Source organism: Molossus molossus, unplaced genomic scaffold (assembly GCF_014108415.1).
Source record: "Molossus molossus isolate mMolMol1 unplaced genomic scaffold, mMolMol1.p scaffold_m16_p_13, whole genome shotgun sequence".
Classification (NCBI taxonomy): domain Eukaryota; kingdom Metazoa; phylum Chordata; class Mammalia; order Chiroptera; family Molossidae; genus Molossus; species Molossus molossus.
In genome coordinates this window covers 17,429,186-17,452,861 of record NW_023425348.1, presented here as the reverse complement: position 1 = coordinate 17,452,861, position 23,676 = coordinate 17,429,186, and the positions used below count along the sequence as shown (strand labels likewise).

At 37.7% G+C, this 23,676-nt stretch overlaps 1 protein-coding gene across 4 annotated transcripts in view; it reads left to right on the top strand.

Annotated features, from left to right (window-relative positions):
* The first annotated feature begins 2,016 nt into the window (after positions 1 to 2,016).
* RDX (radixin) overlaps positions 2,017 to 23,676 on the top strand; it is an 88,647-nt gene continuing 66,987 nt past the window's right edge. For 3 of the 4 annotated variants that reach the window (XM_036258434.1, XM_036258430.1, XM_036258433.1), the window contains exons 1-2: positions 2,017 to 2,090; positions 19,288 to 19,363. In XM_036258434.1, coding sequence (XP_036114327.1) covers positions 19,352 to 19,363 — 12 coding nt within the window. In that variant the 5' untranslated portion in view covers positions 2,017 to 2,090; positions 19,288 to 19,351. Of the gene's footprint in view, positions 2,091 to 5,676; positions 5,696 to 19,287; positions 19,364 to 23,676 lie in introns of those variants that run through there. The other variant, XM_036258432.1, reaches the window with a different exon arrangement.

The following is a 23,676-nucleotide window of genomic DNA, read 5'->3' as shown; positions in this document are numbered from 1 at the left end:
ACATAAAATTGTTACCTAAAATGCTAAAGAGTAGACATATTTTATTTTCGCATCTTACAAATAACACTGATGTAGAGTTCATGAATAAAGCTTTTGCTCTGTTTCAGATTTTTTTTTCATTCAGAAAGAATTCCAGATATGGGATGATGGGTTCCATGAACATTTTTATAGGTTGAATCACAGTGCCAAATTGCTTTTTAAACAGGTTGTTTCACTTTATATTCCCATTCATTGTCTGTGAGCATCCTTTTTATCTCATCAGCCTTGAATATTATCTTTTACTTGAACATTTACTAATATGATAGCCAACAGGAATGTTACAATTTCTGGTCTGGTTGCTGTTGCCTTAGCATGGAATAAAGTCAAAGCCTTGGAGTTAAATGTAACTGGTTTGGTCACAGCTCTGCCACTTTCTAGCTGTATTACAATGAGCAAATTACTCAACTAGTTTGAAGCTTTCTTTGCCCCGCCCCCCCCACACACCCCTCCACTTCCCACTCCCCCAACACAGGGTTGCTGTAATTATTAAAAGAAAGTTACATAAAAGCATTTCACACCAGTGCTTGGCACATGACAAACAACAAACAGTGACTCCTTCATTTTCCAATCCAGGGAGAAGGTCAGGTAGCAACATTTTAGTTAAAAAAAAGCACACACCTGGTTTCCACCCTTGAGGAATTTGCAATCTAAAGGCCTTTGAGTTAAACTACTGGGGCTTTTAATTATTTAGAGAGGTCTCAGAGGGCAATGGTGGAAACTCACTTTAAGAGTAAGCACAAAGTGATCTGGAGAGAGTTCCTGGAGGAAAAGCTACTGTCTTAGGGAAGGCAAACGCTAAGGAAGGAAGAAAGGATATGAATTATTGTTCTATAAAAGTCAATTATACTCGTGAGGTTTTATGTGAAATCTCAAGTTTGTTCATAAAAGGTGAACTATACGAAGATTCGCAAATGGGGCAAGCTAGGCTTATCTGATGTTGTGCACTTGCTATTTGTATATTCCTAGCAAGTTTTGCTTTTTGCATCTCAGCAGAAAATAGCGAGGAGAGGGAGCATAGTATAGAGGACACAACACTGACAAGAAGTGTATCTAGTCCCCTCCATTAACCAAAGCGCGTAGACTAGAGTTAGCCTATGATCAAATGTCTTTCTCTAAATTTAGAGTAATTTAGGGTTGGTTGCTCTTTGGGGCCCCACTTCCAAGTTTTTAATCAACGTACAACTGCCAAAGAATGTCGGTGGTAATAAAAAATGATCAACTATCCTTGCCTGGATAAAAATATGCACTCTCGTTTGGGGCCATATCCATCGATGTTTTGGCGGAGTTTAATAACCGCCCCTGAAAAAGCAAGTTTTTCTAGTTGGGCAAAACCTGCCAAAATAATTTAAACGTTCTTTGTTGCAAATATAAATTCCCCCGAGAGGCCCTTTTCTCTCCTGATGCAGGATTTTCAAGCTGAACAGCCAAGTAACACGCTCGATTTGGTTCTGGATTCCCTGTGGGAAGAATTCCTACTTGGGGGCGACGGAGACGCCCTCGGTGAGTTTTCTGGCACCAGCGGGAGTTTCAAGTTTCCACTCAAGGCGGAGGCGGCGGGCGCACGCAGGGCTTCGGCCTGGGCGGCTCCGCGCAAGCGGCTTCACTCAAGCCCAGTCCCTGGAAAGAGTCCCCCTTCCTCGGCGCTCGCCCTATTTCCCTCGGGGCTCCAGGGCCCGCAGCCCATCCCTCGCGCGGCCCAGCCCCGGACAGCGAACCCCGCCAACGCCCCGCGAGGCGGCAGCTGGGAGCCCGCGGGGGCGGGGCGCGGGCGGCGGCGGCGGCGGCGGCGGCGTTGGCGCTCTGGCCGCGGCGCGAGGCCGGCCGGCCGGCAGGGGGAGGCGGGGGGCGCGGGGCAGCCCCGCCTTTCCCCCCGAGGAGCCACTGGGCGGCCATATTGCGGAGCTGTCTGCGGTGGCGGCGGCGGCGCTTCTCTCCGGCAGCCCGGCGCTCCCACCGCCGCCTCTCCTTCCCTGCCGCAGCCGCAGCCGCGACGCCCGCACCGCCGCTCCGCACCCCAGCCACGCTCGGGGCGGGAGGACTGCTCGCTGTTGGTAAGCCGCCGGCGCCCTCCCCCACCCCGCTCCGCGGGAGACGCTGGCGAGAAGTTGCGGGGCCCGCGCTGCCCGGCGGCCGCGCTGTAGGGCCTCGCGCGCCTCTGTTCGCGCCCCTCTGGCCGCAGCTTCACCGTGTTGACGGCCGGCCGGCCGGCCAGGCCGCTCCCGGGGCCAGCGCGAGCCGCGGGGCCCGGCCGGAGTCGTGACCGGGCTGCGGCAGCCGCGCGCTTCTCCTCCTGGCCGGCGTGGGGTCCGCCTTCGGCGTCGGCCCCGGACCCCTGTGCTCCGGGGCCCGGCGGGTTCCCGCCGCCTGGGCGCGGCCCTTCAGGGTAGTTGGAAAATACAGCACAGGTAGCAGCAGTGTAGGGAGGCATTTAGGAGAACTTCTTCCCCGGCCTCCAGTTTGAAAGTAAGGGTGTTGAATTACCAGAGAGCGTGCGTTCCGCCCTCGTGGCAGAGGGGATGTTGCAGTCCGGGTTCGGGGCGCGGAGCCGCTCCCGGCCGCCCGCACCCGGCGGGCCGTGCTCTCGGCCGCCCCGCTACCTGCGGCTGCGGCTGCGGGCGGCCTCGGGCCTTAGAACTTTCTCGGCCCGGGGGCAGCCGCATTTAATACCTTAAACCCCACCAGACAAGTGGAGTACATTACAGTCCCCCCTTTCTTTAAAGGGTTCTGAACTTAATTCCCGGGCTATGAAAGGAGGGCACTACAGTATTTCAGTTTAAAACGAACACTTCACTTCCTACACAGACAGGTCATTCTTTAGCCATTCCATATGTATGTGTGTATATATAGTTTTTCCTTTAGGAGTGGTTATTAATGAAGTTGGAAATATAAAGTCAACTTCATCAAAGATGTACTTTGAAATAGAGTTGAGATTTTCGAGAAGACGTTTTAATGAGCCCGCGGCACCCGTTTGGGCATGCTGTGAATCTAAAAGCTTGAGACAGTAAGGGTTATCTGATAATCGAATACTTGTACGTAGGCATTACAATCGATTGTTTTCGGAGCACCAACATGAAATACTCTTATAGTTCTGACGGAGTTCTGAATGAACAATAGCCCTCTTCATTTTGCTGAATTAAAAATGGCTTAATCCATTTGCCAAAACAGCATTATTAGATTTGAGAAGAGAGATTAATATTCAGACTTGTGATTTTTAAATTTTATTTTCAGAATTCCATTGCTTTCACCAGTGTGTTTTATCTTCCAGAGAGACTAACAATAATTTACTTCAAATACGACAAAATTTAGAATATTCATTTTTAAGTCAATAGTATGCTGTAAAAAGGATTGCACTGACTTTGTTTTTTTGTTTAGTCACTTTTATATAGGATGGAATTTAATACATTATTAGTAAGGAATGAATAGCTATACATTGGAATGCTTTACAGTTTTATTTAAATGAGACAAAGTTTGATTATGGCATTTAGAAATATTAAATTCTTGCCCTTGTGGATTAAACATTGTTTTGTTTACTCCTGTGGATCCCACACATGGAAGAGCAGGTAGGAGAGGCTTAGAAATATTTGTAGAATAAATGTAATTAGTTTCAGTGTGGGGAAAGTATGTTCGTTTGTCCTTTGTTTTGTACATTGTTATAACTTAATAGGAAATTAAATTCATTATTCTTTTTCCTATGGTGGTACTATCATTCCTGTCTCTTGCTAACACTCACTAGTCCCAGGGAGAAGGAAAAGGTTTTTTTTGGTTTATTGCTTCACTATTCCCAAGAGCAGAATTGGATTTTAATATTCATTTTTATCTTTTGCAGGCTGTTGAAAGTCTATATAGTTTATCTTAATTTCAGTTCTCAATCTTTAGTCTACTATTTATAATCTAATATAGTAGAGTGTGAAATGTTGGGTGATGGTAGGAGCCTTTTCATTCATTTTTAATTTATTGAATTTTAACTTATGTCATTTAAAAATGGCAAATTTTAACTAATATTTTCTAAAGACCAAAGCTTAAAAAAATGTGTTTTATTAAGATTGTAAAGACAGCTATACTGATAGAGCATTTCTGATAGGGTATAGCTAATAGAATTTTATGCTGCTGCTGTGAATCTGGGAAGTCAAGGAAGTCACCCTTTGTGGATGGCTTGGATCTCCTGCAGACCAAGAGCTAGGGGGCACTTCTTACCTACACTGACACTGCTCTTGGGATACTGGATCAGTGGAACTGGAGTGCATTGCTTTGACTCCACTCTTACAAAATTATTTTAAGCCTCATGCTGTTACTGAAGGCTAAAGACTGTTTGGGGAACTTCCCTAGCTTCTGCAGCAAGTCAGTATGTGCTAACCTCTTAAAGGTGGTAGAAATGGTCATTCTGACCCTGGAGAATTCCTCAATTTCTAGCTGCTTTCAGAGAACATCTGCCTTTCTTATTCATTCCTGGTATATTTCTTAATATTGATTTATATTGAACATATATTTTAAACCATTTTTGAAGACTACAAGAGTAATACATTTTAGGAGAAAGTTTAAACACCCAAAAAATGTAAAGGGAAAAGTAGAAGTCCTCCTCATTCCCCAGAGATCCCTAACCCTTTCCCAAGCCCTGTTTCTCATAGGTAATTGCTATTAGCAATTCCTTGTGTATAGAAAATGCCAGTACTTATGAAAGGATAAACATATACTTTATCTTATTTTTGACTTTAAAGTCTGTGAAAATAAGGTTATTTTGTAACAGACATTGAAAGGGTGTTTATTACTATGTTAACCATTAATTAATATTTCTCAGATATTCATCATTTGAAATAACAGTGAAATTTCCTATAACAGTAGATTTTCAACCAGTGTGCCACAAGATTTCTTTTGTTTGTTTGTTTATCCTCACCTTGAGGACATTTTTCCATTCTTTGTTCAGATAGAGTGGGAAGAAGAGAGAGAGAGAGAGAGAGAGAGAGAGAGAGAGAGAGAGAGAGAGAGAGACATTGACGCAAAAGGAACACATCAAGTGGCTGCCTCCCACAGGGCCCACCAGGGCCGGGGACAAACTGCAACTGAGATATGTGCCCCAGCGGAAACTGAACCCGGGTCTCTCTGGACCACAGGCCGACGCTCTGACCGCTGAGCCAAACCAGCCAGGGCCACAAGACTTTTTAAAACATGCAGTACCTGATTGTTTAGTCAGGGGCACTGACCTCTTTTTCCTTAGCTTGTCAAATAAAAAAATAACAACAGCCAACACAATAGCTGTCCTGTGTGAATGAATAAAAATTATGCCTATTTTTTTGGTCACATCAACAAAACATACATTTTTTGGTGTGTCATGTAGTAATTAGTTTGTGTGCCATGAGATGAGAAAAATTGAAAATCTCAGGTTGTCCTATAATAATTCTTAAGTTTACTTATGTATATGTGCAAATTTTCTTGATTGATAATTAAAGATGAAAATCACCTTTTGTTTTCTCAGAAATAAATGCCAGTAAAAAATGGTGTCCTTTGGAAAAGGCTTTATGGTTTATGGGGGCGTGAAATGTCCATATGTATCTTTGTACCTGGGACCAGTTTGGAAAGAAAATATGGTCCATCTGATAACATTTCTTGATTCTGTTTTCAATTCTAATTTCAGCCACCTGGAAGAGAGGGGTTCATTCAGGTTAGGAGATATATAGGGTATTTTTTTTCTTTGAATAATGAGTATGTAGATATAGAAATCTTTGTAAATTCACTAATCTAAAATACTGAGTTTTAGTTAATAGGTAGATCTATACATTTACATGTGAATCAGTTTTATATATTGTTTTGTATTGTAGTATATTACATTTTAACAATATTTTATATACAAATAAGGTAAGTAGACTTTGTATCAAGTGATCTAATGCTATGAATAGAATGCTCAAGAAAAGCCTTTTACTTTTCTACATAATTTATATACATTTTACATGAACTTTTTATAAGTTCTGGTAAAGTTGATTTGTTTGAGACCAGGTTAGCAAACTGATTTGCTATGCCAAATCCAGCCTGCTTTTGTAAATGAAGTGTTCTTTGTTTTTTATTTTAATCCTCACCCCAGGATAGAGAGAGGAAGGGAGAGAGAGAGAAAGAAAGAACTGTGCATGTGAGAGATAAACATCCATAGGTTGCTTCTGGTACCCTCCCCACCCCCAGCCAGGACCAAACCTGCAGCCTGGGTATGTGCCCGAATTGGAAATTGAACCCATGACCTTTAGGTGTATGGAAGGACACTTCAACCAAGTGAACCACACTGGCCAAAGCTGTAATAAAGTTGTTTTTTTTTTTTGTTTTTTTTTTATCCTCACCCGAGGACATTCCTGCATTTTTTGTTCAGACAGAGCCGGAGGGAGAGAGAGGAAGAGAGAGAGAGAGAGAGAAACATCGATGTGAAGGGACACATCGAGTGGTTGCCACCCGCACGACCAACCAGGGCCGGGGACACACTGCAACTGAGGTACGTGCCCTTAGCGGGAACCGAACCCGGGTCTCTCTGTACCGCAGGCCGACGCTCCAACCGCTGAGCCAAACCGGCCAGGGCTGTAATAAAGTTTTATTGGAACAAAGAAATGCCCATTCATTTATATATTGGCTGCTTTTGAGCTATATTGGCAGAGTTAGTATTTTTTTTTTTTTTTTTTTTTTGCAAAACCTAAAGTAAATACTATCTGGCCCTTACAGAAAGTTTACCAACCCCTGATTTAGAGAAAAATAACCCTTTTGAAAGAATGTTTTAGATACAGTACCAAAGAAGGAGGTACTGCATTGTTTTATTTTCTCCACTATTATAGAAACTATAAAGTTATGAATTTCAGAATCAGTAATTGATATATATTTTTTTCTGAGTTGTAGGTAGTCTCTGGGCTCTCAGGACCTTAAATGTTTCTTTTATTTGTATAAGGTTGTAATAAATAAGACTGGCTGCAGGTGAAATTGTGAAGTGAGCAATCTTCAATTTTGTCTTTCATCATTTAAGATGCTTTGGGTGTTATAACATAAAATTCTCAAACATGCTTCAAATAATGAGGAAATGTATTATCTTACATAGTAAAGTCCAGAGGCTCAAGAATGACAATAGTGACGTCAAGGACTCATTCTCATCAATTCTCTGCCCTGTGGTCTTCACATTAGCTTCATAGTTAGACTGTTTTCCCCTGCTTCCACTATGGCTGTAGCAGGACTAGTATCCCATCCAGACACACAGTATCCAAAGGAATGAGAACTGTCTCTTTTCCACAAGCCCCCAGCACATATCTTAGTCTCATTGGCCAGGATTAGGGCACTTTCTATACCTAACCAGTCACTGGTGATGGTAATGGAATTGCCCTTTCTTCTGTTTCCATTAGATATATTTCTTAGTCATATCCCAGAAGTATTGGGTTTTTTCTTATGTCCATTTAAAATAAGATCCAAGCCCTGGCCAGTTTGGCTCAGCGGTTAGAGCGTCAGCCTGCGGTCCCGAGAGACCCGGGTTCAGTTTCCGCTAAGGGCACGTACCTCGGTTGCAGTTTGTCCCCGGCCCTGGTTGGTCGTGCGGGTGGCAGCCACTCGATGTGTCCCTTCACATCGATGTTTTTCTCTCTCTCTGTTCCTCTCTCTCCCTTCCGCTCCATCTGAACAAAAAATGGAAAAATGTCCTCGGGTGAGGAAAAAAAAAATTAGATCCAAGATTTATATGTCATACATAATCTATCATGAATATGTGAATTCATATCTTCATAGCTACTGAATTTATTTAAATTATGTAATGAAAAGCATTGATTTCCTGCTAAAATACTTTAAGCCAGGGATTGACAAATGATGGCCCATGAGCCAAATCCAGCCTACTGCCTGTTTTTGTAAATAAAGTTTATTTGAATACATCATAGCTCTTTGTTTACATATTATCTATGTCTGCTTTCACGCTACAACAGGAGTTGCAACAGAGACCAAAAGATCCACAAAACTGAAAAAGTTTACTTTTTTGGCCCTGGCCGGTTTGGCTCAGCGGTTAGAACGTCGGCCTGCAGTCCAGAGAGACCTGGGTTTGATTCCCGCTAAGGGCATGTATCTCGGTTGTGTCCCCCGCCCTGGTTGGGTTGTGTGAGTGGCAGCCACTCGATGTGTCCCTTTCACGTCAATGTTTCTCTCTCTCTCTCCCTCCCACTCTACCTGAACAAAAAGTGGAAAAATGTCCTCGGGTGAGGATAAAAAAAAAAAGTTCTTTGGTCTTTTACAGAAAAAGTTCGCCAACCCCAGCTTTAAGATATCTTTCATACATTCAGATATTAATAATCATATGCCTAATACTCTTCACTTTTGATGTATAAGATACTGTGATAGTCACACTCTAATGGAATATAGTTGTGCCATATTGTACATTGTAAAGTGTGTTAAGCATTCTTGTATGTATAGACGGGAGTTAATATTCAGTGCAACAGATTTGAGCCTATCTTTGTTTTTCTATTTCAGGTATTTATTATATGAATATTTTGTTTTCATAAATGTAAAATGAAATTGGACTGGCTTTAGCTTTCTTTTATTTTAGTTTTTTAAATTAGTCATTGCAAATGATAATGTGTTATTTTTATTTTCTACCCACCTTGGGAATAATACAGATAGGGTGTTTCTTTTAAATTTATAAAATTCTTTTAGAAGAGAGTATAAATTCAATGTGAAACTTTAAGAAATATTGTAGTTCTGCTTTATATTTAAGTTCAATACATTGCATTTTCAGTAACATGTATATTTTGCTAAAAATGTGGAATATTTCATTTCCTTGAAAATACCCTTGAACAAAAATAATTTTCTATGTAAGATAGTAATTAATACCTTATTTAGAACTGCATATCACCCTTATAGGAAATCCACTTACAGAGGTGATTATACCGGTACTAATGTGTACTTATAACATTTTTAGAGGTAGTCTTTTGACCTGAAAACAAAAGAAGGAAGAGCTTAAACTTCTTGAAAAGTTCTAGTAATTGCTTGGGATGAAAGTATCCAGTATGATAAAAGGCAGAATAGGATCGTCAGGAGCCCAGGACTAGGATTCCAGTGGACTTCTGATTTTCTTAACTAGCCTTAGCACTATGGGCAAGTCACTTATCTGAATTTCCTTATTAGGAAAAGGAGAGATTGTGATACCAATCTTGGGCAGGGGGAGGAAAGGCTGTTATGAAAATCAGATAGTATAGGGAAAGTGGCTGAAGAGTGAGCATTTCGTAACTACTCCCTCCATTCACGACCCTTGTCCTTGCTTTTGGCCTATTTCTTTCTTTGCAAAATGGAGCTTAAAATTCTTGTCCTCTTTGTTTCACTTGGGGAATCACGTGGCATTATATAGGTAAAAATGCATTATTATTGCTATTACATATAGTATTAACACTAAGCTTAACCTATAATAAACATAGTTCTGTGTATATTAGAGGTTTTAAGCCTGTGGGCCTTTGAACTTGGATAGGGAAAAAGGTTACATCTTTACATATTTTCTTTTATTATGAATGTGAACAGCAGTAGCAATTAGCAGTAGCAGAGACTATTTCCAGGAGAAATTGCAGATACTTCATAATCCATTACTGTTGCAGATACCTTAAAATGACATTATACTTATCATTACTTAGAAGTTTAATTGTTAGAACCACTAGTAGATATTGTTTAAAGATGAATAAATAAACATATTACTGTATTATAAATTTGTGCCTTTTATATTTTGATTATTCTACTTCAATATAGTTTTTTGGTAATATTTTATTTTGTGCATTTAAAATTTTTTATTTACTGATTGATTAAAAATTTTTTTTTTAGAGAGAGAGATAAACATTGATTTGTTGTTCCACGTATTTATGCGTTCTTTGGTTGATTCTTGTATGCACCCTAACCAGGGACTGAACCTGAAACCGAGGTGTATTGGGACAGTGCTCTAACCAACTGAACTACCTGCAGAGGCCTATTTTGTGCATTTTAAAAATACTTTTCTAGGAAGAGATTAATAGGCTTTACCAGAGGGGTCCATGGCAGAGGGGAGATTAAGAACTTTTTTGGTCACTGTGTTGATTTGACTGCCGGAGTTACCTTATTCAGTTTATTGACAGAAGAATTCATTTGTAATTTTTTTTTAGACTGTGGAGAGACCAAAATTGTGTTTAGAGATTGCTTTTGTGTCACAAAAGACAGGAAAAAAAATTACAGCTAGGCTTGAGGAAAAGGCACAAAAAGTTACAGTTAGGTTTGGGGAAAGGAATAAAAATATCTTAAGAGTAAAATTAGGCAGCTGGGTATAAATTATTGAAGCTTTAATGTAGACCCAGTATGGATTAGACTTAACACCTGTTTTACCACCTGACAGGTGGGAAGAGTGTGTTTTGTTGCTGACTTACTAGAGCTCAAGGTGTTTAGCATGACACTTTTTCCATTGTGTGAGGTAGAGAGGAGGCTGTTTTAGGGTCCCCTTTAGAGTTAAAGGACAGAGAAGAGAATGTTTTATATGAATGTTTTGTTTATAAAATGTGACACATTCAGTGTTTGAGCATGTATTCATACATGAATTTTCTGGAAATGGGGGACATGTATGCTGGCAACATCTCATTGATTATTCTGTTGCCATGATTGTGCTTCATTGCTTATGGGGAGTCTGTAAAAGAGCTAGGGTAAACCACTTTTAAGAAATATATGAAGAGTGGGAAGGAAGGACTAATTTTTTTCTCAATAATTAAGTATTATGAGGCAGAGGAAAGAAGAGTTGATTTTTATTATATATCTTTGATATACAGTGGTTCAGGTGATCATATACTAATCATTTTTTAGAAAGGAAGACACAAAGTATTCAAGATGAATCAATTAGAGGTGGAGCCCTAGGACATGTATCTCAGTATCATGGCTTTTCATGTGACCTTTGCCTTGCCTGTTCTACTACTAAGATGCCAGTTTCAAGAAAAAATACACTAATACAATCAGAAGGATTAGAAATGTTCAATTGAGGTTAAATAATTTTGTGATATATTTTTCAATAATCACTAAATTGGCTAAAACCTTAGGTTTTAATTACATTTATATACAGCCTCATCCTAAAAAATTTAAAGTAGAATACTCATCTATATCATATTATATAAGCTAGTACACTGATACATAAAACAATGTAGTGAAATAAATTCTCATCTGATTTTTAAAATTAGGAACTTAAAAATAAGACCCTATTTAGAATTAAGTACTCCGTTCTCTACATCCAGATACCATACCTGTGTTTTTCCCTAGTTATAATGGGTGATACTTATTCTGCCTTTTCGCTTACCTATATGTAAATGTTGACAGTTTCTCATACTTGTTCATCATGTCAAATAGTTTCAACATTACTTTTGGTTTTAATTATTGGCTGTTATAACGAGTGCTGCTGAGAATATTTTGGTACAGATTACCTTCTTCTGGAAGCAGAATTTCATGTTCAGAAACATTGGGTAGCTTTTGTTATGTATTGACAACTTTCTGAAATGTGGAGCCAGTTTACGGTGCTACCAGCAATATTTATCTAGTTGTTTACTAACATGCATAATTAATAATTATTTTGTAGTTTAATGAGTTATATAATCAGTAATATCTTAGTCATTTTAACTTTTAAAAATTTATTTATTTTGTTAACCCTCACCTGAGAGTATTTTTCCATTGATTTTCTAGACAGAGTAGAAGGGAGGGAGGAAGAGAGAGAGAAACATCAATGTGAGAGAGACACATCGATTGGTTGCCTCATGCTTGATCCCTGGCTGGGGGGATTGAGCCTGCAACCCAGGTACATGCTCTGGGCCGAGATTCAAACAAGCAACCCCCTTGGTCTACAGGCCGATGCTCTAACTGCTGAGCCAAACTGGCCAGGGCTAAAATCTATTTTTATTTTTTATTGTGGTGACACTGTTAACAAAATTATAAACGTTTCAGATAAAGTCATTTTGATTTTAGTTTTAATCAGTAGCACAGTTGTGCTCCTCCTTCCTCCCCCCAATAAGATTTGTTGGTAAAGAGTAAAGAGCTTCTGCCCTGGCCGGTTTGGCTCAGCGGTTAGAGCGTTGGCCTGTGGTCCAGAGAGTCCTGGGTTCAGTTTCCGCTGAGGGCATGTACCTCGGTTGCAGTTTGTCCCCGGCCCTGAATGGGTCGTGTGGGTGGCAACCACTTGATGTGTCCCTTTCACGTCGATGTTTCTCTCTCTCTCCCTCCCACTCTATCTGAACAAAAAAATGAAAAAATGTCCTCGGGTGAGGATTAAAAAAAAAAGAGTAAAGAGCTTTTTATTTAACCATTTTTACTGAGTGGGGTCTGAGTGATATCCTTATATATTTAACTATGTTTTATTTTCCATAGTACCTTTCTGTGATGACTGTTGCATATTTTTCTATTCTGTTACTTCACGTTTGATGTTTATTTTATTCAGCGTATGTAGGGATTTTAAATAAAATATATCTTCCTTAGTCATATTTTTCCTTCAAAACTAGCAAAAATTTTAAGTCTCTCTCTTTTTTTTTTTATCCTCACCCAAGGACATTTTTGCATTTATCTTCAGAGAGAGCGGGAGGGAGAGAGAGAGGGAAACACCAATGTAAGAGAGACATATCGACTGGTTGCCACCCTCATGGCCCCAACTGGGGCCACGGATGAACCGCAACTGAGGTGCATGCCCTTGGTCAGAATCAAATCTGGGACTCTGGTTAGCAGGCCAATGCTCAAAACGGCCAGGGCAGGAATTTGTTTTTCTTATTACAGCTCTATATTTTTATTTTAGAAATTTATAGATTAATTCCGTAGAGACTCAATATTTTGGAGTATGATTATTCTGGTCACTTTATACTTTTAAAGAAAAATATGATACTACTCTATGTATGGTTTTGTTTTTGTTTTTTATCCTCACCCAAGGACATTTTTCCATTTTTTGTTCAGGTAGAGTGGGAGGGAGAGAGAGGAACAGAGAGAGAGAGAGAAACATCGATGTGAAAGGAACACATTGAGTGGCTGCCACCCGCACAACCGACCAGGGCCGGGGACAAACTGCAACCGAGGTACGCGCCCTTAGCGGAAACCGAACCCGGGTCTCTCAGGACCGCAGGACTATGTATGGTTTTAAAATCTGCCTTTTTACTCAGTAGTTTGTGAATAACTTGCCATGTCACTTAATGCTTTTTGATAACATTTTGATTGGCTGTATGGTAGTCTAGCAAAACCTACAGATATTTCTAACCTCTCAGTAGTCACTTAACTAACTTCTCAGTGTTACATATACTCTTACAAATAGCATTATAACTAGAATCTTTGTAACTCTACTATGTACATATTTGTTATTTTCTTTGGATAAATATTCACAAATGAAATTATTTCTCACTATACCATTTATACATTTATTATTTTCTTTGGGTATATAGTCACAAATGAAATTATTTTTCACTTTTTTTTTAATTCAAAAAGAGGAAGACAGATTAGTATATGGTAGAGCTCTGGACTCTAGGTGTCAAAAAACCATTTGGTCATTTATTACCCATGTAATTTAGGACAAGTCACTTTTATGCAAATGTTTCTATAAAGTATCCATAATGTGACCTGTCTTGTTTGTCTCCTAATTTTTGTTAGTAGAAAATTAAATGATGTATAAGAACATAAAACATGAAGTCTTCTATAAACACAAGGCATTGTTAAGTAATCACTTTATATTCAACTGTTAAATAAAGAAGTAGAGCCATATTATTCTTATATAATTTATAATTAATGGAAATAAAACAGGGTGAAGACTAACTTAAATTTTAAGAGAGAGCATTGATCTGAAAATACACATTTTTAGAAGCTGCTTTTAGAAGTTAGCTGTATCTGTATTTGCAAAGGCTTTGGTGAGGTCCTGCTCTTTCCACAGTTACAAATTAGGCTTGTTGAAGGTTTAAAAAACATAATTAGCTTGTGTTAAAACCTAGTTTTATGTGTATTAAACTGTCATATATACTTTTATGTCAGCAGAGCTCTCTTTTTAAACATAAAACTTCAGTAATGGATTATTTTGCTTGAAAGGCCCTTTACATTAGACTGTAACTTAAAGTAACTCTAATATTGAAAACTTGGATAAGTTATTTCTTAAAGGGAAAGAAAACTATATTTAGTTCTAGTACTTGTGTAATACATAGCTTCAGAAATTCTACAAACCCACATACTTGATATTTATTTACCTGCCTAGCTGACCCTATGTTTGATAAATGCTTTTTCTATAATTTGAGCGTTTTAACTTCATATATATCCTGGCATATAATTAATGCTCCCTTTCTGTCCTTTGTTCCTTTGTGATGAGAGATTGCACATGATCAGTACATGACTCTTGAGTATCCTCTAACTTCTCTAGAGTATGGCTGTGGGGTCTGATATGATAATGGGATGTTATATCAAGAAAATGTAAAAATTGATCTAGGACAATTAAAATTCCTTGTACTTTGAAAGGAGCAAACCTGAAATACCTTGGTAGGGATACACATACCACTTAAGGCTTGTATGACTTCCACATTGGTAAGGGACATGGGCTTGCTATCCAAAATTACAGACTCTGTAAAGAAATAAGCTGTAATGAATTGAAGATAGTAAAATGATAATGTAGTGACATAAAATAAGCATTACAGGGATAAAAGGAAGATTTAAAACAAATTATAAAATAATAAAGCTTTAGTAATAAACATTTTTTTTAAAAGCCAAAGAGAAATTTCTGGAAATAAAAATATATAATCACTGGAATTTTAAATACATGGACATTAAAAACAATTGGAGATAGTGATTTGAGGAATGTTCCACATAGAGATAAATAGATGGAAAATATGAAAAAGTAGGTATAGTTAGAGAATAAGATACCCAGTATGTATATAAGAAGAATTGCTGAATGGAAAGAGAACATGGAAAAGAAACAATAGCTAATAATTTTCCAGAATTTAAGGGAAACAAGTCATCAGAATAAGATAGCTGACCAAATTCTGAACAAGATAAATAGAAGCAAATCTGAAGAATGCCTCCATTCCCCCTCCCCCCACTATTCTTAAAGGAAAGCAGAGAAGAAAGGCATATTGCCTCAGAGGGATGAGTTAGATTGAAGAGATCCTAGAAAAAGAGTATCTTCCAAATGCTGAGGGAATACTGTCAATGTAGAATTCTATATACAGTTAAGTTATTAGTGAAAAAGGAAAGTATTCACTGGAAAGGTGTAGTAACACTTGTAAACCTATGCTCACCTGATAACATAGCCTGAAGTATATAAATGGCAATTTACAAGAAGAAATTAACATTCATTTAAATTGGGAAAATTTAATCATTTTTTTCCTCAAATTGATTAAGTAGACTGTAATGAGTAATAGTAGAGAGACTATAAATAGAACATTAAATACTTGGTCTAGGCCCTGGCATGTTTGGCTCAGCAGTAGAGCGTTGGCCCACGGACCAATGAGTCTCAGGTTCGATTCTGGCCAAGGGTATATACCTCGGTTGTGGTTCATCCCCAGCCCTGGTCAGGGTTGTGTGGGAGGCAACCAGTCAATGTGTCCCTCTCACGTCGATGTTTCTCTTTCTCTCCCTTTCTCTCCCTCCCACTTTGTCCAAAGATAAATAGAAAAATACCCTCGGGTGGAGATTTAAAAAAATAATAAATTAAAAAAATACTTGGTCTAGCTTGACCTAGCTTATCAAATGCAGAAAATACATTTTTATTTATGTCTGTAACAGTCAAAAAAAGAAACTAAACTGACCTAGTACTAAACATAAAGGAACTCTAAATTAATTTCCCTGACTATAGAATAGTAAACTTAGACATAAATAATAAAATGATAGTACACAGACATGGGGAAGGCCTGGGGTGGGGCAGGGGTTGGGTGGAGGGGGGTATTGTCACCACCACCAACAACAAAAAACTGATCACATTTAAAGAAAAGGAAGAAAAAGATAGCATTCTGCCCCTAGGCTCTAACCATTTCATTTGAAAACTTGAAAAGTTCTTAGAAGTGAAAGGATAATTGGAAAAATGAAGCATTTAGAGCTAAACAGCAATGAAAAAGTACATATAAAAACTTGGGTGGGAACCACTAAAATGACTTAGAAAAATACTACAGATTCAAATAGAAGGTAAGATATTTTCTCAAAAAATATTCCCCAGAAAAGGATATTTATATTTGTGTTCTTAGAAACTTTCTCATCGCAGTTCTCATGTTCTCTTTCTCTTGAACGTGAAAGTTCAAGACAGCACGTTGACCTGAAGTGCCTTTTAGTACATGTGAGTTTGGAAAGCTCAGAGCTCATCTGATAAGAGGCAAAGAAATCTAGCACAGATCTAGTGTTAAAAAAAAAATCACTTAAAAAATAATATACTTTGATTACATTATAGATATTAAAATATATCCCAATGGTACAAATAGGAAAAAAAGTCTAATATTTTATATAAATGGGTAGTTGTGGCTTGGGATAAGAAGTTTAGTGATAGTATAATACAATGATTCAGAAAGTGCTTATGTAATCTGGAAAATTCACTGTTTAAAAAGTTTTTGATATACTCATGTCTTATATGTATCAGGAGTTTGAAGAAAAGTGTTCTATGAAATATGAAATGAAGCAAACAATATTCTGAATCAGTATTTTTTTTATTCCTCTTCCGAGGATCCTATTTACCATTAGATAGAGTGGAAGTGAGGGGGAGAGAGAGAGAGACAGAAACATCAATGTAATAGAGCCACATAGACTGGTTGCCTCCCACACGACTCTGACCAGGGCTGGGGACAGACTGCAACTGTGGTATGTGCCCTTGATTGGAATTGAACCCGTGACTCATTGGTCCGTAGGCTGACACTCTAACCTCTGACCCAAACCGGCCAGCGCCTGAATCAATATTTTACAGATCAGTTGTTTAAATATTTAAGTATACTAATATATATTTGATTGTTTTACATATTCAGACAAAAATATTCTAACTGGCAAAATAGGATCACTTTATTTTTGGAGCTTCCTTATACTTGGACGTATTAGTTTATGACCTTAATGTGCGTATTGGAAAAGAAAAAGATTGGAAATTCTTTAGGTAACCTTTTCGTTTTAGGGATTACAAAATGAGCCACTGAGTAAAGCCAACTAGTGAGAAGAAAAATGGTGAGGAAAAGACCAGAAGTTAACAAAAGAGAAAATTATATAAGAAGCAAAAATCAAAACTGAAAGCTGGCCTTTTGACCAGTAAACTAAGCAAACTTCTGGCAAAATTAATAAAACAAAATGGAAGGTAAAAATGGAATGAAAAGAGGATTATACCTGCAGATGTAGTAGAGATTTAAAAAAAAACCCAAAAAATAACAGCATGAGAATACAATGAATAACTTTCTAGAAATATATCACCAACACTTTTATAGAAAAGCAGACTCAGCTATAGGGTAGGGATTTAAGTGTTTTGACCGTGTTATGTTTGAGATAATTTTTAGATGTTGAGCAAGCTAAGTTAGCCAAGCAAGTTCTGGAGATATGTACAGATTTGGGGGTTAGCATATAAATGATGTGAAAAGCAGGTCCATTTGGAGATTGTTTTAAGGCCTAGATGATAAGGATCTGAACTAAGACAATGGTGGTGGGACAAAGAGGGTATAGAATTAAAAGACAACTAAAGTACATTTAGGTTCATGAAAGTAGGTGACTGTAGGAAGAGAATATCTATCCTAGCTAAGAGTTAAGGAAATGTTGAGTTAGGAAATGAGGAGTTTAATACTTCCAGTGGAATTTCATAGTCCAATGTGTTAGATAAAAAATAACCTGTTAGGAAGTTCCCTCTGTAGAGAGGTTTATCAGCACATGATTGAGTAAAATTTATGGAAATGACCTTACTTCAATGCTTTAATTTTATTTCAACTCAGAGAATTTTCATTTGTATTAATTATAGTATCTTAAAAAGCAATTGATAGTATAGTTTTAAAACACAGAACTAATTATATATTAATTTAGTTGAAGCTAGTATAATGAATAAAGTTTCTTGGCAAAGATATTACTAATGTGAGCTGATCTTCAAGTAATTTATCTAATGTACTTCTCACTATAGGTTTTCAAATTGGAATAATAATCATTTTTATTATGGACAGTGAATAATGATTAAGAATGTTTGATCTTTTGGTAGATTTGTAGGGGGAAAACCAATTTTGTTAGATGTTTGTAAAAACATTTATCCTAAGAGGACAATTTGATAGTTTTCCTGGATTAGGCTTCACTTTTGTTGCTGTAGGTTTTAATTGGTTTTGTCTACATTTCAGTAAAGGCCACTAGCTTGTTGCTGAGTAGCATACAGATTGCAATGGTACAGATTATGGCTGTTTTATACACCTTAGGTGAATGAACTACTCATGTGTTTTCTCTACTTGGATTTTTAAACTATGAAGAAGAAAAAAAAAATTCTTTAAAAAGTTATCTTTTATAGTTTACATTAATCAGAATTTTCTTTTGCCTTTGGCAATACAGAAAAAAGGTTGAAAGTATTTTTTAATTCTTTTCTTTAGACTCTGAATCCTTCTGTACTCACCTTTACTATCTCTTATGTCTACCAGGCTGGGTGCAGGGGTGAACCTGACTCAGAGACAGCATTTGGACCTATAGCAATCTTGTTTCCTTGCTGTACATTGTCTCTAATTAAAGTTTTAGTTCGTGATCAGTATGCTTTATATTATTTGAGATGCATGCTATTTTAACTCACAACTATAAATATTTTTAGAGAATGTGAAATGATAGTAGAAAGTATTGAAAATTACAATAAAACAAGAGAATTCTGTTACTTTAAGCTTACATTTTAAAACATTTTAGTTTTTTTTTTAATCCTCACCTGCGGATATTTTTCCATTTTTTGTACAGATAGAGTGGGAGGGAGAGAGAGGAAGGGAGAGAGAGAGAGAAACATCGACGTGAAGGGACACATCGAGTGGCTGCCACCCGCACGACCAACCAGGGCCGGGGACAAACTGCAACCGAAGTACGCGCCCTTAGCGGGAACCGAACCCGGGTCTCTCCGGACCGCAGGCCGACGCTCTAACCGCTGAGCCAAACTGGCCAGGGCTAAACATTTTAGTTTTTTAGACTTGTATACCTGAAACATAGTTTTATTAAGCAGTCACACCAATAAATTTAATAAAAATTTAAAAATATAATATTAAAATTTTTATTTTATTCTGTACATATAAACATATGTATTTTCTCTAAAGCATTATGTTAAAAAAGATAATAGATCCATTAAGCTTTCTTTTTCTTTAACAGAAGGTGACAACAGGATTTATAAAAGTGAAGAATTTTTAAAGAAGGTGACAAAAAGAGAAGAAACATGCCAAAACCAGTAAGTGTATTTTATTTTACTTTTGCAACTAACTTACTTAATAAATAGCATTAAGTTTCGTTTGGAACAAAGCAAAGTATTGTAGTAGAGTTGTTGAGAAGAAAAAGATATTGATACTACTGTTATTTGTTTTAGATTAATGTGGCTAGAGTGCAGTATTATATAAGCTAGTAAAGAAGAGGTATTGGTAACATTGCAGTTAAGATTAAAATTCATGGGTCCTAGTTCTTGTTCTGGCTCTGCTACTTAATTGAGTACCTTTGTTAGATTAGTTCATTCTCTCCAGTTCTTAATTTCCTCATGTATAAAATGGTGAGGATTAGTAGAAGTTGGTACACATTCAGTGCTTAGTAAATAACAACTTACTGTTAAACAATGAGAGGTTCATTGTGCATTATTAATTTTATCTTAATTCTATCTTTGATGCTGATACCAGTACTAATATTATATAGTCTTAGATGTTTTTTTTTAATCCTCACCTGAGGACATTTTTGCATTTATCTTCAGTTAGAGCAGGAGGGAGAGAGGGAGGAAGAGAGAGAGAGAAATATTGATGTGAGAAAGACACATGGATTGGTTGCCACCCACATGACCCTACCCGGGGCCGGGGACCAACTGCAACCCAGGTCTGTGTCCTTAGCGGGAACTGAACCCAGGACTTTCTGGTCCACAAGCCGATGCTCTAATCGCTGAGTGAAACCGGCCAGGGCTTAGATGTTTTATTTAAGGGTATAAGTGTGCTCATTTTACTTAGTTTTATGATTATGCGGTTCTTGACTAAGTCTTATTCCTTTGTCTTAGGATAAATGTTCTTTAACAAAATGTGGGTGATTTTTCAGTAATTTTCTTTTGGCCAATTATCTTTTTAAGAAAATTATTGGTTATTTTGGAATGTTCTGGCATGGGTATCTCTTTGGAATTACTTTAAAGGCTCAACAGGTAGCAAAGGGAGAGAAGAAAAAGAAATAAAAGTCATAACCATCAGAAAGGAAGAAGTAAATTTTTCTGTTTGCAGATGATGTGACGGTTTATGTAGAAAATCCTCAGAAACAACAGCTACTAGAACTAATAACTGAATTGAAGATTGTTGGCAAGGTTACGTTTTAAAAAAACCCAGTTGTGTTTGTTATATATTATCAGCAAAATCATTTGTAACAGTATCAAAGACATAAAATATGTAGAAATAAATGTACAGAAACTATGCAAAATCTTTATATTGAAAACTGAGAAATTAAAGACCTAAATATATTAAAAAGGTATATATTGTCTAGGTATGTGTAGAAAACATTAAGATGTCAATTATCCTTAAATGTAATGGTAGATTGAATACACTTCCAGTCAGTTAAATCCTAGCAGGCTTCTTTGACTAAAATTAACCGATTGTAAAAGGTATGTGGAATTGCCCAACTAAAATTTTTTTTTTTTTTTTTTTTATCCTCACCCGAGGATATTTTTCCATTTTTTGTACAGATAGAGTGGGAGGGAGAGAGAGAGAGAAACATCGCGTGAAGGGACACATCGAGTGGCTGCCACCCGCACGACCAACCAGGGCCAGGGACAAACTGCAACCGAAGTACTTGCCCTTAGCGGGAACTGAACCCGGGTCTCTCCGGACCGCAGGCCGATGCTCTAACCGCTGAGCCAAACTGGCCAGGGCCCAACTAAAATTTATATAGAATAGCTAAAGCGATTTTTTTCTTTTGGGATTTTGATAGGTTTTATTTATTTATTAAATTAATTGAATTTATTGGGATGATACTGCTTTGCAAAACCATACAGGTCTCAAGTGTACAAATGCAACAAAGCATCATCTGCACACTGCATCGTGTATGCCCGTCATCCCAAGCAAACAATAGTGTAGTGATAGCCAGAGGGAAAGGGGAGTGGGGGCTATGTGGTGGTGGCAAAGGGTAGGAAAAGGGAGATGGAATAGCTAAAGCAATTTTTAAAAAGAACAAAGTTGGAAAGTTTAACACTCACTCCTGAATTTTTTTGTTAATCCTCCCCCGAGGATATTTTTCCATTGATTTTTAGGTAGAGTGGAAGGGTGGGAGAGTGCGGCGGGGGGATGTGGAGAGAAACATTGATGTGAGAGAGGACACATTGATTAGTTGCCTCCCACATGACCCCGACTGGGGTGAGGGATTGAACCTGCAACCCAGGTATGTTCCCTCACTGGGAATTGCACCTGTGAGCTTTGGGCTGAGGGTCAAAACTCTAACCGTTGAGCCAAACTGGCCAAGGCCAAAGCTGTTCTTAATGGGTTAACAGTGAAAGAATTTCCTTTAAAATCAGGAACAAGACAAAAGATACATACTGTGCCACCAAAAGATGTAAATTATTCAACACTGAACAGAAACCTGTAGAGAAAAAGGGATGGAAAGCTTAAGGACTGAAAAGAAAGAAACACTAAAGATGTTAAGATTCTTCTTTTTATAGCCCTGGCGGGTTTGGCTCAGCTGTTAGAGCATAGGCCCGCAGACTGGAGAGTCCCAGGTTCAGTTTCTGCTGGGGGCATGCACCTCGGCTGCAGTTTGTCCCCGTCCCTGGTTGGGGTTGTGTGGGTGGCAACCACAGTATGTGTCTCTCTTTTCCTCCCTTTCTCCCTCCTGCTCTTTCTGAGGATAAATGCAAAAATGTCCTCAGGTGAGGATTAAAAAAAAAAAGGTTCTTCTTTTATATAAGGGATTGGTAAATTATGGCCTCATAGACCAAATCCAGCCCACCACGTTTTTGTGTAGCTTGTAAACTAAGAATGCTTTTACATTTTCAGTGGTTGAAAAGAAAGTAAAAATAATGTTTCAAGTGTGAAAATTTTATGAAATTCAAATTTCATTGTCTAAGTTTTTATTAGAAAATAGTATGATTGATTGATTGATTGATTGATTTTTCCTCACCCAAGGATATTTTTTGCATTTATCTTCAGATAGAGCAGGGGGCAAGAGAGAGAGAGAGAGAAACATCGATGCGAGAGAGACATCATGCCACCCACACCATCTCAGCTGGGCCGGGGACAAACTGCAACTGAGGTACATGCCCTTAGCGGGAACTGAACCTGGGTCTCTCTGGTCTGCAGGCTGACGCTCTAACCGCTGAGCCAAACCAGCCAGGGCTGTGCTTTATTATCTGTAACTGCTTTGTTGTTATAGCAGCATAGTTGAGTAGATGCAGCAGACTGTATAATCTGTAGAGCCTAAAATGTTTACTATTTGGACCTCGACAAAAAAAGTTTCCTGGCCCCTGGTTTATAATAAAAACAAAGATATACAGGATCATTGTAACTGTTGGCAAGGGACTGATAAAAGGATTGATATAAATAAAAATCAATTGCATTTCCATAGAGGCAAAACCAGAAACATTTTGGAAAGATATTTTATCATTTCACAGTCCTATATTTGAAACCCTTAAGGCTAGATGAGTTTCAGTATTTGGGGTTTTCTGGGTTTTAGAAAAGTGGATGTGCCACTTTTATGTGTACATGTCATTATATCATGAAACCTCTGTTGAGTTCTTTGCATTACCTCAAAAGCATTAATACTTCTATAGATCAGTGTGTGAATATTCATTTAAGTGGGGTGAATTAATTCACTAGTTAGTCTCACATTACTCCATGTTAAATTTTTGCTAGAAATTAGCTAATAAACTTTAGTTTTAAATGATTTTTAGATGTCAGGTGATTATGGGCCTGTATTTATAATTACTACAAAACCATAATGAACTAAGGAAAAGATAATGTAACAAATGATGAATGTGATTTTTATGGAGAAAATTATAAACATTTTAAAAAAAGATATTAAGGGAGACCTAAATTAATGTACAGAGAGAACCATAGCCATGGATAGAAGAGTCAGTATTGGAAAGATGTCATTTCTCATCCCTCAAAAATGTGTTGTATTAATGAATTTAGTGTAGTTTCAGTTTAAATCATAATAGAGTATTGATTATGATTCATAATGAAAAGTTTTCAATTTCATATGAAGCCAGGAGCAAGAACAAAGAGCTAAGAATAGCTAAAACAGTCTGAAGATAATGAGGGGAGACTTGCACTACCAGATATCAAGACTAATTTAAAGATAGTGTAATTAAGACAAGTATGGTATTGACAGAACAGTTAAATACAGTGGAATTAGCACAAAATCACATGCCTTCCTATAGACATTTGATTTGTGACAGAGTAGTCTTTATCTTTATGGGGATTAAAAAAATGAAATTGGTCCACTACTTCAAATTATAAACAAAAATCATTGAAGACAGCTATGAAAAACAAAAGTTTAGTAAATGTATTAAATGTATGTTGATTAGTTAATATCTTC